Source organism: Serinus canaria, chromosome 9 (genome assembly GCF_022539315.1).
Source record: "Serinus canaria isolate serCan28SL12 chromosome 9, serCan2020, whole genome shotgun sequence".
NCBI lineage: Eukaryota > Metazoa > Chordata > Aves > Passeriformes > Fringillidae > Serinus > Serinus canaria.
Window position 1 is genome coordinate 9,502,273 of NC_066323.1, and position 14,953 is coordinate 9,517,225.

Here is a 14,953-nt window from a genome sequence, read left to right on the forward strand (position 1 = left end):
TGTAGGGGCCAAAACCCGACCTGTGTGATCTGAGCTGCTGTAAGCAGTGTCGATGAAAGCAGTGTGAGGAGACTTGCAGGTGTGTAGGGAAAATGGGGGGAGGAAGCCATCAAAAAATTTACATCCATTTTCACTTTGGCTCTGTGGATGGGACCAGCAGAAAGCAGAGACTTGAGGGCTCAATGATAGTGAAGCAGAGACCCTTGAGGTGCAGATAATTTAACAGCAAGCCAACATTTTTGGTTTATTCTATTTGGTTCCTAAGGGATTACAATCACTGCATTGCCCCACCTGACCCTGCTCTCAGGGGATCTGCAGGGTCTGGTTATATTGCAGTAGCACATACCCCTGGTGCAGACACATTCAAGGATGATCCCAGGTGTCTCTGCAGGTCCTCAGGGAAGGTGAAATGCTCCTGCTTTGGTCACTCAAGATAAACACACATTCAAAAAAGCACCTCCTTCAGAATCCTCCCAGAACCCAAAAGGCAGCTGCCTGTCCCCTGCTTCCATGTGCTGCTGCTGCTGGAGATCTCGAGAGCAAGCGGCGGAGCCGGCAGCAGTGTCTGGCTCCTCTGTGAGCCTGGAGGTGCCAGAAAAGGACTGGTGGCAGGTTAGGGCTGCTGGGGGGACTGGCTTGGAGGCATAACGTGGGGTCTCTGGATCCTTATCTGTAAAGGAGGAACAGGCCATGCTGTCAGTGGGGCACTGGCTCTGTGCTTTGTGACAGTGGTGCAGATCCCAGTGCCGGCCAAAGCATCGGTGATGCTTCAGGATGAGGCACAACTCCTGAGCTCCTTTGAGGCACAGGATTCAGAGACCAGTCCAAAGTTCCCAAACCCAACACCCTATGGAAAGAGTAACCCAAGGACAGACCTGGACTGAAGGGTCAATGGCCTGGAGCTGCAGTTTCCAATGCCTTTCCAGGGAGTGGGAGATGGTGGGCTCTGCTTGCTCTCCTGCCATCGTTAAAGCTGGAGCAGGGAAGAGGAGTGGAGCTTGAGGAGTGGGGTGAAGCAGAGCCTTAGTGGGGGGAGTTTTACAGGCATGTACTCACAGGAGAAGGGCCTTGTCCTCCACAAGGTTTCCTTGGCCCTGAGAGGGGGAACAGAATAGGGAGAACATGTCAGCAGGGGCTGTGAGAACCCCTGCCTGATGCTGGTGTCTGGGTCAGATGGCAAAGGGGACCAGTGACTGACTGTAGGGGTGAGATGGGGCTGTAAGAGGAGGAAAAGCCCCGGCTGTGCATGCACGATTTCTTGCCTTGCCATAAGTGCAAAAGAACTAAGGAACCTCCCAGAGATCCAGGGCTGGCAGGGAGCTGGGAGCAGGGGCAGGACACAGCTCTGACCAGAGCCAGGGAGATCCCCTGGGTGTGGATGCATCCACAGGACCAAGGGTGGGGGAGGGGGGAAGGAGATGCTGGTTCTTCCGCCCCAGCTTTGCACTTTGCCATTGTTCTGTTAACTCCATGCTCTGCAGAAGAGTAAGGTCCAATTCTTAAACCGTTTTTCCTTGCTCCAGGCCAGCTCTTTCCAGACCCATGTGAATTGAAGTGGAAATCATTTGGGTGGTATGCAAATTAAAATTAAATAGAAAGCCCATCTGTAACCAAGTATCGGGTGGGATGAGGTAGAAATGCAAACACTACCTAGCTTGGGGGAAAAAGGAAAGCTAACATTCAACCCACTGGTTCTATTGCACCCCTGAGCAACAGATCAGGAAAAGGGGCTGGAAGATATTAAAAGGTCACCCAACCACTCTCCCAGGGCAGGGTCCCCCTGCCCAAACCACCACTGGTAGATGAGTTCTACCAGTGGTGGATCTTTCAAATGGGGATGTTTGATCAGTTTTTCTCGCTGACACCCAGCCCTGTGCAGGCCCAGCCCGTGGCTCACTCCTGGTGCCGGCGGCAGAGGCGCAGGGCCAGGCAGGCGATGGCAAACAGGAGGCAGAGCAGAGCCAGGGCTCCCAGCAGGATGCCGAGGAAGGCAGCCAGGCTGATGGCCAGCCACTCACACCGGAGGCCGGCCGGAGAGTAGATGGAGAAGGGCAGGCAGCTGTGGATGAGAGGGAGGAGCTGTGATGCTGTGGGAGAAGCAGCTGAGCAGGGTGGCCTTGTCCACCTCAGGGCTGCTGCTACCTGCACGTGGGCCCCTCGGGCAGGTGCTGACATTGGCCACCGTGCTGGCAATAGCCCATCTTGCAGGGGGAGATGCAGATGAAGCCAATGGTCCCCATGTAGTGGAGCTGGTAGCCTTTGTAGCCATACAGAGAGCAGGGGAAATAGTCCCTCAGCTCATCCACTGTCACTGGGGAGGGAAAGCACATGGGTTCAGCCTTGTAGCAACACCCCTTGATGCTTTCCTAAGCTGGATCTATGCCTGGTGTTGGGAGGCTGCCCACCCACCTCCCCCGTGGGTGTGAGCCCATCCCTGGGGCACTCTGGGTTATGGGGACAATGGGGACAGGAGGGTACTCCACAGCTCGGTGCCAGGAGCAACTCACGCTTCACCAGGTCAGTGATGTTGTCCCGGTGCAGGCGCTGGAAGAGCAGCCCCGTGCCCGCCCCCCGCCGCCGCCGCCGCCCGTTGAAGGCGCCGGTGATGGCTGCAGGCAGCTCCTCGTTCAGGAAGCGGATGACGGTCCCGCGGCTGTCATAGGCAAACTCGGACACCACCACGAAAGTGAAGCCATCGCTGTCTGTCCTGCAGGGAAAAGAGAGGGCTGCTGGTGGAGCTGCTGCTGCTTCTCAGAGTGACTGAGCCTCACCCTGCCTCAGTATTCCCAGTTGGGTGATGGTAAGGAAGGGATGAGGCAGGAGTGGAAGGTGCCAACGGACTTGTGTCTCCAAGGGTTACCAGCATCAGGGCTGGAAAACAGACTCTGAGCTGGAGGAAAACGCCCTTTGGGCACCAAACTCTCTGGCCCCACGCTCAGCCCTGCCCCACCCGATCCTTGGAGTGGTCACAGGCTGCTTCACATCTGACTCACATCTGGGTGATGTTGGTGTTGCTCTGGAAAGCCTTTACCTCCAGGGAGTCCAGGATGGCTGAGACCTGCAGCAGGTGGAGCAGGAAGGGATTAGGGGAAGGCAGAATGACACCAGCATGGGGAAAGGTTGAAGAGTGATGCAGGAGTTGTGGCCAAGCCCCAGGGGTTGCCCTGGCCTTTGGTTCATTTGCTGGAGACTTGGCATGGGCCATGGCTGCAGCCATCATAATGAAAATGGTGCTTCCTCCCTCTGGGCTTGTGGATCTGCGGGAGCCCCAGAGATCCCATGGGAGGGCATACAGAGAGGCATGCCCACCCCCAGCTGCCAAGCTGCCCAGTAGGCCAGTGTGTCCCCTGCTCTGAGCCCACCCCTCCAGTGACATACAGTGCTGTTGACTTCCTCAGCAGTGGCATTTTGCAGTGTCTTGATCCTCATCTGGATGCTTCTCCGAGGGAGACCTGCTGGGGGAAAGCCATGGTGGTGGTTCTGGCATCCCAGGAGCAGGGTGAGTGGGGTTGGCTTTCACCCCACACAGGGTACAGGTACCCACCTGAGCTGGGCAGTGGCTGAAAATCCCCCCCTGCCACCAGGCAGCGCTGGTCGGTGAAAGCTGGGGGGCAGGAGCAGGTGGGGGCACAAGTGATGGGGTGAAGGTGGCAGTGTCCCCCGTTGCTGCAGTAGCCCTCAGGGCAGGAGTGGTAGCTGCAGTCTGAGCCACAGCCTGGCCTCTCACCTGTGGGATGGAGAGCATGGTCAAGGCATGAAGCTGGTTGCAGAGCAGAGCCCCAGCTCTCTGAGCCATCCTCAGCTGCTCCATAAGGCCTTTCTTCCAAGTTTTGTTTTTCTTTTATATGTTGGGAGTTTTTTGAGGAAAAGCCCCACTCCCCCTCCTTCCAGCTGGAGCCATTTGCCCTTCTTAAATCTCAGCATTAGAACAAGAGCAAAAGCCATCAACTCAACCCCACCAAAGCAATCTGAAAATAGGGCTTGATTTAGTCTCCAACCTCCACATGTGCATTTGAACTCTTCTGGGATGAGAATTTTTTTCTCAAGGAGAAAAATTGCATGGGAAAAATTTCTCTTCCCAGCGGATTAGTGAGATCGACAGCCTGGGAACACAAGTAGTGGCTGGACTCTGGTCCCTTCTGATAATGACAGCAAGGGCTTGGGCACAGAGCTCAAGCAGCTCCCCCTTCTCTCCTCTCTGGCCAGCCTGGGTCCCTCAGGAATTCTCCTCCACAAAGCCTGGGGGTCATGGGGACGAGGACCATGCCTGCCAGGGACCCCATACTCACCCTGCTCACTGGCCAGGCAGGAGCAGATGTAGCTGCCCACAGTGTTGGTGCAGGTGCTGTTCCCCGGGCACTCCGTCCCCTGCGTGCACTCATCAATATCTGCTGAGACAACGCACCGTGGCACCGGGACAAACGCCTTGGCTAGGGTCTGAGGGGGCACGGTGTGAACCCTTGTCACCTGAGCAGTGCTCTCCATCCCCCGTCAGGCCAGCTGGGCAGGGGCCACAACCACTGAAAGGGTCACATCCCACACCAGGGAAGCATCCCTGGAAGCAGGGGTCCGGAGGGTTCTGGCAGAGGGCACCTGAGTAGCCACTCTCGCATCTGCAGGCTGCCAGCTGGGAAGGGGATAGTGACACTGGCTTAGGGAACATGAGGAGGATGGCTGGACAGAGAAGACAGCCAGCACAGCTGGCATGGGGACAGGCACAGTGTCGCCAGAGGAGCTTTTTGGTACACTACCTGCAGGGAAGACTCCCCGAGAGTGACAGTGTTGCTGTAGTCACAGTCCTGGCTCCTGCTACATCTGCAAAGGATGAAGCGGAGCCGGAGGAGTGCAGAGATGTTGTTGGAGCCAACAGCCTCCAGGTTGATGGTGAATGGGGCTATCCCACGGGGCTCCCATATGAGGGTGCCGTTCTCTGCCAAGAGGAGAGGTAGGAGTTAGAGCTGACAGAGGAATTCCATCCCATTCCTTCCCATCCCAGCTGCCCCATCTCTCCTTCCTTACCTGATATGTTGAGCTGTGGTGAAAGATGGGGAATGAAGCGTGCACCCGCCCCCAAGGCATGGTACTGCCTTGTGACCTTCTCTGTCCTGAAGGCCGTGATTGATGCGTCACCGGTGATGATGGGAGGGAAGGCATCTGAGGAAAGAGCAGCCCAGCACACATGTGGCCTTGTCACCCCTTGGCTCAGACTCCCTCCTGGTGAGGATGGGACCCCAGGCAGATGCTGTCATGTCTGCCCACCAGCAAGGCCCTTATGTTGCACAGCATGGTGGCGTCTCCCAGGTTTGGAGAGAAGCCAGAAATGCAGTTCCAGGAAATGCAATTCCAAAATTCGATCAACTGTCCTGCTGGTGGCATCTCCCAGGACTGGAGACAAGCCAGCTGGGCAGTGCAAATCCAAGACTTTGGTGACTTCTCTTCTGTCTCACATGAAGCAAGAGAGCCCAGGAAAGGAGCAGGGCACTGCCCAGTTACATCCAAGCCATGCCCTCTCAGAGGTGAGGATGTGCTCCACTTACTGAGTGCTGTCTTCCTCTGCTGGAAGTCGGCTGCAAGGCTCTGGGTGGCCAAGCCCAGGGCCAAGTTCCCTGTGCTCAGTGAATCATAGATGCACTCCTTGCTGCCGTGACACTGAGAGGCCACCAGCTCGTACTGGCTTTCATTCTCCTGCCGCAGCCGAGACAAGAAGAAGGGTGTGAAGTTCAGTGCTGGTGAGTCCAGAGGCTGAGTGAACAGGCTGTGCTCCCCAACAGCCCCTGCAAGAGAGCACGCCATGCGTATCAGCCATTTTAAGGTTTGTTGTATTTTAGGGCTCCTTTTCACGGGGCAGTGAGGACACCAAACACCTTCCCTTGACATTGCTATTCCTCAGGCAAATGTTTAAATATCTCAAGCCAAAGCATGGCCAGAAGGTGCAGGAAGCAGAGGATGATCAAGAGGGATCCTAATCCTGGACTTACAGGTCATCCCATAGCTGTAGATCTCCTCCTCACTGCTGTTCACAGGGATGCTAGTACCATTTGGCATCTGGAAGTCATCTGCAGGGTCATGGTCCCACACACCTGGTGGAGCATCACCAGAGTGCTGGAATCCCCCATGCCAGGGGTGACCTCGCTGGTGCTGGCCAGTGTTTAGTTGATACCCAGGTGTCCCTGCCCTCACAAGCACAACGCCCCAGTTTTCCAGTCTACTTTAGAGTGGGAAGAGAATTTGCACCCCGGCTCTGCCAGAGCTCTCACCCAGGAGGCCGCTGGTGCTGTTGTGGTACCAGCTGGGCAGGCTGCAGACCACGCTGAGGATCCCAGAGGTGGCCGAGACAGAGACAGCCACAGTCCCATCAAAGACGGCCGTGACAGAGGAGGCGTTGACCAGCAGGATACCAGGGCTGTAGTACACCTCGTCACCCAGGCCTGCAAGAGAAGGAGAGCACAGAGGGAGAGTCCATGCAAGGCTGGGACCTGAAATGGCAACCATGGACTCCTGGAGGGGAGTGCTCCCCATCCACCCCACCCAGACCAGAGATAGGTGTGGGTGAGAGACATTTAATGGATCTCAGGGTGGCTGCCCTAGCACTGGGCAGGGCTGGTCCCAGGGGATGGGGACATTTCTGGTCCCCCCTCCCCCATATATTTAGCATTTAACAATAGATCCTGCTCACCTTGGGAATAGGAAAACCGGATGGTTTCGTTGTTCAGGAGGACTTGGATGTCATCCTGGCTCCCCAAGGTCCACTCAACCTGAAAATCGTGGTGGATGTCCCAATCAGCCCCTCTGCTTGTCTCTTCCTGCTGTCCCTCCATGCTGGGAACAATTATTAACTCTGTCCTCCTCCAGCCGAGGAAGAGAGGCTCAGCCCTGGGGCCTGTGTTGGTGTGCTCTCCACCCCAGCAGACACAGTGCAGCAGCTCTGATGTTTTGCACAGAAGAGGACAGAGAGCTGCCTGTCACCACTGTAAGGGACACGCCCAGGCCACCACTACTCCTCAGCTGACCTTGACAGCATGGAGAGCTGTGCTGGGGGGCTCCCAACTCTGAGCCCCCTCCTCATGTTATTCAATGCCTGTTCCTGGTGACACCAGGACATTCTGCTGGATTTACAGACTGGACGTGGGTGTGGGGAGCAATTCTGCAAAGTCAGGAAGAGCAGTTGCTTGTGCTAAAGTGTCAGGACAAAGAATGTGCAATGGAAAAGGTGAAGCAGACTATGTTCCTCCAGAGTCTCCAGCTCTTGCTGGCCTATTTGCAGGAGACATTAGACCTGTGCCTAGTGAATAGTCCATTTCCTCACTAATAGTACTTTGTTAGAGTGGAGGGAGGTGGCAGGAAAAGAAGAGGGGTTGCTTCTTGGGTCCCACCCACTTGTAGGTGATGCAGAGGTGATGCCCAACTTGCCAGAGAGGTCTCTCCCATTAGAAGACCAAACTCAAACCCAGGGCACTCCTACTCACTGTTGTGGTGGTGTTGGAGATATATTGGGCAGCAAAGGCCACAAAGTTGGTGGCCTGGGCCATGCCAGTCTGTGCTGTGCGCCCGTGCAAAATGAAGCTGCTCTGGGCATCACTGGCCAGCAGCAGGACAAAGTCCCCAAGCCCATTGAAGGTGTAGGTGAGTCCATCCAGGGTGGTGATGTGAGGGTCCCCGAAGGCACCAGCTGGGGTCCAAAGGAGACGGAGACATTTTGGGCAGAGGAAGAAGAGCAAATGCTGGTGTCATTTCAGGGAGGAGAGCAGCCCCAGAGCTGCTCAGTGGTGGCTCAGCAGCCCCCACTGGCAAGTTGCAAAGTGCTGAAGCACGGGGTCTATGCACAGCTCAGTGACCAGCAGAATCTATGCACAGAAGAGGCAGAGCCTGGGCACTCACCAGGGGTGGGTGGCACATATCCTTCACAGTCAACCCTTGGTCTCTTCTCAGCAAACCTGGCACAGAACAGGGGCTTCCCCACACGCCGGCAGCACCAGTTGAACGCTTCCAACTCTGTGTCTGTGGAGGAACATGATGGGGTATGTCAGGGCCCTTGCTCTGCCCATGCTTGGGGTATTTTAGGGTGAGGGAATGCCAGTTCCCCCTTACCTGTGACAGCATGGAAGGGGGGGCTCCATGCTCTCTCCTGCCAGCCTTCGAGCAGGCTCCCACCTTGGTACAGACATCGTACTCCAGCTCCAGCTGGGCTGGGGGACGCAGTGCGGAGCATCCTCACGGAGGTGTCTGCTGGGCCTGAAATAGTGGGGGGATCACAGCCACCTCCAGAGCTGGAGAGCACCACCCCCACCCTGCAGCTGGTCCTGGGGGGCTGTCCTTGGCACCTCTGCTCCAGTGGTAGCGGGGATCCAGCTCTGCCTGGGGCCGGGAGCAGGGGCATGGTGGCAGCTGGCTGTTCCAGGTGGCCGGCGCTGGCTCCGTGTCCAGCCACGCCAGGCATTGCAGCCTGTAATTCACCCGGGAGCGACTGTCCAGTCTGTAAATCCACAGCCCACGCACATCTGGGGGAGCAACCACAGAACAACACTGCTCAACCAGGATCTCTGCCTGTGCTGAGGGATCCCGTGGGACAACTGTCCCTGGCCACTGACCTCACACGAGGTCTCCAGGCTCCCTCTAGAGCCAGCGGGGCTGTGGCAAGCCACAGGAGGACATGGGATACCAACAGCCTGCTCTGGGTGGCCAGCTCTTGCCCAGTGGCTTTGCTGGCCCATCGCCTCCCAGGGATGGGTGCTGGGGATATGCTCCTGGCACAGAGCACACAGCTCCTTCCATCCCCACCTGCCCCAAGGACCCTCGATACCGTACCGGAGCCGGTGCTGCTGTGCTGGTCTGGTCGGTATTTGACAGCTGGTGGCTTCTGAGTCAGCTCGTTGTTTTGGGCATAGCCATTGCCACTGTGTGGAGAGAGGAGGTTTGAGGTCATCCTTCCAAAACAGCCCTCCTCCTCCCCCCGTAGAGCAGCTGGGGTGGGAACTGCTGCCATGTGCACGAGAAAGGATTTAAATGGGGCAAGATTGCTCCAGGAGTGGGAGCTGGGCTCTCCTGGGGGTAATGCCTCTGACAGTCTCAACACGGGGCTGGAACAAATCTCTGCTGTCCCAAAAGGCAGTGACACGCGTGCAGCACCTGGAGAAGCCAATCAGCACGTTGGGTGCAGCCAGCCTGCTGTAGTCCCAGCGCATCCCCCCGTCCTGGTAGAGCAGCAGGGCGAAGGAGCGGTTCCCGTCGGTGCTGAGCACTGCCTGGTAGGTGCTCGTCTGGAGAAACCCAAGGCACCCCCTTAGCACTCCCAGAGCCTGCCCTGCTCTCCCTGCAGAGCAGACTGAGGCTTTAAACAGCCACCAGCACTCCTCTCTGTCACCTGGGTCCTGCACTTCTCACCTGAATGTCATCCCTCCGGGATGGGTACGCTGGAGCTTTCTCCCACGTGACCTTCAAGGTCCATTTTGCCACATAGGGGATTTTTAGGTATTTCTCAATCTTTGCTTCCACATCTTGGACAACAGGGTCTTGGGTAGAGCTGAGTGTAGAGTACTCCTGCCAGATGGCAAAAGAGAGAATTAAATGAGTGAGCTGGGTACTGGATTCTGCCAGAACACCTCTGGTGGCCCTCACCTGGTACCAAGTGGTGCCAACACCCTTGGAAAAGTCTGCATCGTCCCAAAAGGCAGCCACCATGGGCAAGCTCTCCCGGCCAGTGAAGCCCCGGGGAGGGGGGTTGGGGTTGGATGGGACATGGTTGTCCGTGGGTGGAAAAATGATCTGTCCGTTATCTGTAAACTAACCAAAAGAACTTGTTATTTGCTGACTTGGATAGCTTTTAGCTATCCAAGTGAGCAGAAATCAGCCATTTTAAATGTTAAAAGAATGACATTCAGATGAAATTTGGTTTCTGCTCCATTTCAATGTCTGGGTTTTTTTACCAAAAAGGCAGCACATCCATTACGTGCTCACCAAAGGGGGCACTCACGTAGAGAGCATCTCGCAGTGACTTCCCAAAGGGAAATCCAATTTCTGGCTTGAACAGGGGTGAGTTAAAATCCACCATCCTCCGGACGTACTCTTGATCCCCTCCTTCCACGCCAAAGGGGTAGAGTGAAGTCGCTGGCTCTGCCATGGGCAGGAGATCAATGAAAAAGGTGTGAAATCATTAATGTCTGCTTTATCCATCCTGCAGCCAGGACAAACCTACCTGCTTGCTGCCAGGATGCTGTGCCTGTGCTCTGATGGATTGTAACCCAATTTTCAACTTGCTTTTGGGATGCTCTCAAATGTCCTATTTTGCCTTTTCCTATTAATCTGGCAGCCCAACATGCAACGCAGATGAGATACCCCAGACCAGGCTGTACCCTCATCCATCCCAATGCTTGACTGGCTGAAAACCCCTTTCCTACTCTTGTCCTTGGGAAAAAGAAAATCTACTTACTGATAAGCTCATGGGTGGGTTGGGGCTCAGGTGCAGGAGTTCTGTGCCCAGTGGTGGTGTGGGCAGCTGTGCTCAGTTCAGTGGATGGTCCTCTCTGTGTCCCAAAGGCATGAGACAGGGTGGTAGCAGGGCTGGTGGTGGCTTGTTGTGTCACTGGTGCCATGGTACCTGGGAGACTTCCCGCCTCCTTGTCTGGGCTCACGGAGGCTGTGGATGCAATAGCCGTGGTGCCTCCTGCCATGGCGCCTCCTGCCGTGGCGCCTCCTACAGTGGTGGCAGTGGTGTTCCCTGCAGTGATGGCAGTGGTGGCAGTGATGTTCTCTGTGGCAGTGGCAGTGGTGCTGCCTGCAGTGGTGGCAGTGGTGCTGTCTGCAGTGGTGGCAGTGGTGCTGTCTGCAATGGTGGTAGTGGTGGCAGTGGTGCTGCCTGCAGTGGTGGCAGTGATGTACCCTCCAGTGATGGCCATGGTGCTGCCTGCAGTGGTGGCAGTACTGTTCCCAGCAGTGGTGGCAGTGGTTCTGTCTGCAGTGGTGGCAGTGGTTCTGTCTGCAGTGGTGGCAGTGGTGGCAGTGCTGTTCCCTGCAGTGGTGGCAGTGGTGCTGCCTGCAGTGGAGGCAGTGGTGCTGCCTGCAGTGGAGGCAGTGATGGCAGTGCTGTTTCCTGCAGCAGGGGCAGTGGTGCTGCCTGCAGTGGGGGCAGTGATGGCAGTGGTGACAGTGGTGCTGCCTGCAGTAGTGGCAGTGGTGGCAGTGGTGTCAGTGCTGTTCCCTGCAGCAGTGGCTGTGGTGCTGATGGCTGTTTTCTCCTTCCAGGCAGGTGCCCCTGGATATGTCTGGAAGGCAGGAGGTGATGTGCTCGCTGCTTGTCCCATGTCGTGGTACCTGATGGAGGCAGGAGAAGTGGTGCCTGTTGCTGACTCGGTGGGAGTCTGTCCAGCCACTGCCACCCCAGCTGCACCAACACCAAGCAGGGACAAGGGGGCTGTTGTGGCCTTCTCTGTTGGGCTGTGCAGACTGGGGAGGGAGGAACCAGACACTGCAACAGCAGTGCTGGGACCAGGGATGCCCCAGGGTCCAAGAGTTGTCTCCACCACGGGGGTACGTGCTGCTGGGGGTGGGACAGGCTGCCCACCTCCGCTTGTCTCGCTGTGTGTTAGAGCAAGGGGTGGGGCACGGCTGGTGCTGGTGGCCCATGCTGTGGCAGGTGGCATGGCTGTGGTGACACTGGTCACAAAGGTCTCCCAGCCTGTGGAGGTGGTTGGCAGGTTAGTGTTGCTGGGGAACGTGCTGGTGGATGGTGTGGTGGCCGGCGTGGTGGCCAGGCTTGTGTCACTGGCGTTGGAGTCAGGGACACGGGTGCTGCTGGTGCTGGCTGAGGGTGCTGCACCCTCGGTGCTGCTCTCAGAGCTGGTGGTGTCCACATGGACAGTGGTGCTTGTGGCACCTCTCTGGGATGCAGCTGTAGCCTCCCACACATTTGTGTGGCCAACAGGCAGCGAGGTGACCCCAGCAGTGGGCTTGTTCTCAGTGGCAGGTGGCTCTGGTGATGGCCTGGCAGTGACAATCATGCGGCTGGGAGCTGGCCCTGCTGCACTGGCACCTGGGTTCTCCTCCGTGCTCACCTCCAAGAACCCCATGCCCATTGCTCGCCCTGTGGTGCTGCCATTGGGCTGGGGGTCACCCAAAGGCCCCATTGCTTGCAGTGGGGCAGCCAGGGACAGTGGGGATGTGACCGCTGCCATCTCTTGGGGGGTGCTGGATGGGGACACCTCCAGAGCCATCCCTACATTGGCTCTACCTTCCAGGAGAGGGGGGTCACCTTCTTGCGATGCCATGGGGACAGTGACTGCTCTGGGTCCCCCAGGGGTATCTGATACAGCTCTGCCAGTGCCTGGTGCAGTGTTGGGTGACAGCATCTCTGTTCCTGGAGCTTCCACAATTTGGGGCCCAGCCCTGAGTACTGGGGTTAGTGCAGATCTGGGTGTGATGCCAGTTCCTGGTGAGCCTGCTGTGGGACCTGGCAGGCTGTGGCCGGGGTGTGCATCGAGCACAGGCAGGGTGGCTTCGGTGTCCCCTGGCATTGTGGTGGCACTGCCACTGGCCAGTGATGCTGATCCCAACCCTGCTTCACTACTTGGAGTGTTGCTAACAAAGGAGGATGGATGGGTAGCTGGCACAGTCCCGATGCCAATTGCAGTGATGGAAGGTGGTGGTGCAGTAGCAGTAGCAGCTCGAGGGGCCCTGTCTGGCGTTGCTCCAGTGGTGCCCGTGAGGGACAAAGGCATGGACATGCTGGGAGTGGCTGAAGGAGATCTGCCTGCAGCTGCCTCTGCTGTGGTGGTCCCAAGGCCTGTTGAGAGGGACTGAGGGAGCAGAGAGCCCATGGAGTGTGGGAAGGGCCTTGGAGAGGGACCATCAAGGTCTTTGAGAGCTGCATTGGGGGACAGACTCATGCTGAGCCCTCCTGGTGCATCCTCGGTCTTTGGGATAGCAGTGCCTGCTGTGGCTTTGGTACTGGCCTCATTCCTGATGGTCACCAGCTCAGCACTGGTGCTTCCCAGAGGTGGGATGTGCTCTGCAGCTACGACATCCATCACTGTAGCCAGTGTGCCCGCAGCTTGTGTGGTGGCCTGGGGTTGGTGGGCAGCGTTGTCTGCAGGGAGCCCATGTCCAGCAGTGCCCGGGGCTGCGCTGTGGCTGGCAGGAAACGTCTCTCCTGTGCCCAGCACAGCCTCTTCAGGAAGCTGAGGCAAAAGGGCGGGAGGCAGCTGATTGGGGGGCCCAGGAGGGTCCTGTGAGGCACTGTGGTCAGCGTTGGGTAAGGCACCTGTCCGTGGCTCTGCAGCCTTGCTGGTGTCAGTGGTGGTAGAAGAAAAGGCTCCTTCTGTGGCTTTGTCGGGGGGACTGGCTGTGGCTGCTGCCATCTTCATGGGGCTGGCCCTGTCCTGAGAGATGCTGGCAGCTGTGGCCAATGAGGTGGCCAATGAGGTGGCCTCATCCAGCCCCAGTATGACCTCCTGGGACAGGAGCACGGCATTACTATGTGGCTCAGCAGAGCTCCTGCTTATGCTGGGGGATGTTGCTGCGATGTTCTCATCCTGGGGGAGTAATGGCTCTGTGGTCTGTGCTGTCACTGGCGTCGGCTCCATGGTGACAGCACCCAGGGCAGGACCCACTGTGTGCCCCGATGGCTTGAAGGACAGAGGCTGCATGTGCCAAGTGGTGGTGGGAGCTGGAGGGATGCTACTTGGCTGGCTGGCAGCACCTGCAGAGGAGAGCCCAGCCCCTGACCCTGCCTGGGGGCTGCCTTGTATTGCTGGACCCCCAGAGAGAGCTGCCGGGCTGGGAAGTCCCTCCTGCTCACCACTACTTCCAGCTGGGACCAGCCCTCTCTCTGTTGCCTGTGGCACCAGGATGCCTGTGGAGCGAGACAAAGCAGCTCCAGCTGGATCAACCCCACCGCGGCCCCAGCAGGCAGGAACCTGCCCGCGGCCAGCTGCCTGCCGGCCTTACCTGAGCTCTGGCTGCCCGCGGGGGCGGTGGTCGGGCCGGCGGGAGAGGGGAGCTCTGCCCGTGCGGCTGCGGCTCCGGGGAGCTCCCGGCACATGGCCAGGTCTGAAGGCAGCTCGGCGCTGGCGCTGGAGCTGTCGGCCACTTGGGAGATGCTGCCCGACTCGGATGGGTCCAGCGTGGGGACAAGGGGTTGCCCCTTCATCTCCCCAGCTTGTGATGAAGGCAGGTGAGGAAAAAGCCAGCCCGGAGTCGCCATCACCCCCTATCCTCCTCCCTTCTGCGGGAGGACCAACACCAACAGGACAGGGACCTTCCCCCAGGGTGAATCCCTCCGTTTGATTCACAATTCCAGCCACCTTCCCCTGCTGCAGCTGGGGACCGTGACAAAGCTTTGGCACCCGCGGACAGAGACAGGGCAAACCACGGCCGGGCACTCGGGCTCGACCCTGCAGCGTGGTAGCCGTCGGAGCGTTGTTTGCAGCCCATCACCCACATGGTATCAGCCACCTGGTCAGCATGCGAGGGACCCTGGCACTTACCTGGCAGCAGCCAGAACCCCCACAGCACCCAGCTCCAGAGCGGCCACGGGCCCCGGCACCCCATAGCGCTTCTTCGGTGTCAGGGAGGAAGGCGGCACGGCTGCCGCTCTCACTCTCTCAAGGGAGTGTGCAATGGGTGACTCCACCGGTGAGCACTCCTCCAGGTGGGGGGGACAGGGACACCACGTGCCCTGCCTGGGGCACTGACGTCTCCGTGTCCTCGCAGCCTGTGCTCAGGTGGCAGCGTCCCAATTCGGGGGACCCACTGATGCTGGGGAGTCACACCCATTTTGCCATGGGAAGCTTTAAGGTCCTTCCCTGGCCGACCCCACTGTTGACTGGGGCTGCGGTCCCCAACCCCTAGGGAGCACCCCAGGGGGTTCAAAGTCACTTGGCCTGAAGACGCTGGGATGGCAGGCAGGGACAGGGGTCCCAAACATCTCAGGGAGGGGTGGGTCAGTCCTGGGCTCTGCACC

General features: G+C 58.1%; 1 protein-coding gene across 1 annotated transcript; it reads right to left on the bottom strand.

The window, feature by feature from the left end:
- Positions 1-203: 203 nt before the first annotated feature.
- MUC4 (mucin 4, cell surface associated) lies at positions 204-11,351 on the bottom strand. The gene is made up of 28 exons (XM_030227190.2): positions 10,427-11,351; positions 9,971-10,110; positions 9,616-9,780; positions 9,382-9,537; positions 9,127-9,257; positions 8,806-8,894; positions 8,322-8,498; positions 8,089-8,232; positions 7,879-7,998; positions 7,467-7,669; positions 6,677-6,755; positions 6,258-6,428; positions 5,979-6,080; positions 5,538-5,774; positions 5,020-5,154; positions 4,752-4,930; positions 4,468-4,627; positions 4,290-4,388; positions 3,545-3,727; positions 3,379-3,452; positions 2,994-3,058; positions 2,508-2,707; positions 2,143-2,311; positions 1,901-2,059; positions 1,541-1,558; positions 1,057-1,094; positions 876-973; positions 204-670 (listed from the first exon to the last, which is right to left on the bottom strand). The coding sequence occupies exons 1-28, from the start codon at positions 11,295-11,297 to the stop codon at positions 614-616; spliced, it is 4,419 nt and encodes a 1,472-aa protein (XP_030083050.2). The 5' UTR covers positions 11,298-11,351; the 3' UTR covers positions 204-613.
- Between the last annotated feature and the right edge of the window lie 3,602 nt (positions 11,352-14,953).

Bases quoted from the DNA above. Each gene is read 5' to 3' on its own strand.
- MUC4 (XM_030227190.2), bottom strand. From the start codon at position 11,297: ATGGGACAAGCAGCGAGCACATCACCTCCTGCCTTCCAGACATATCCA. The intron at 9,781-9,970 runs GTGAGTGCCCCC...TCTTTTGGTTAG, and splicing joins CACTGCGAGATGCTCTCTAC to TTTACAGATAACGGACAGAT. The intron at 3,728-4,289 runs GTGAGTATGGGG...TCCATCCCACAG, and splicing joins CTGCCTGGCCAGTGAGCAGG to GTGAGAGGCCAGGCTGTGGC.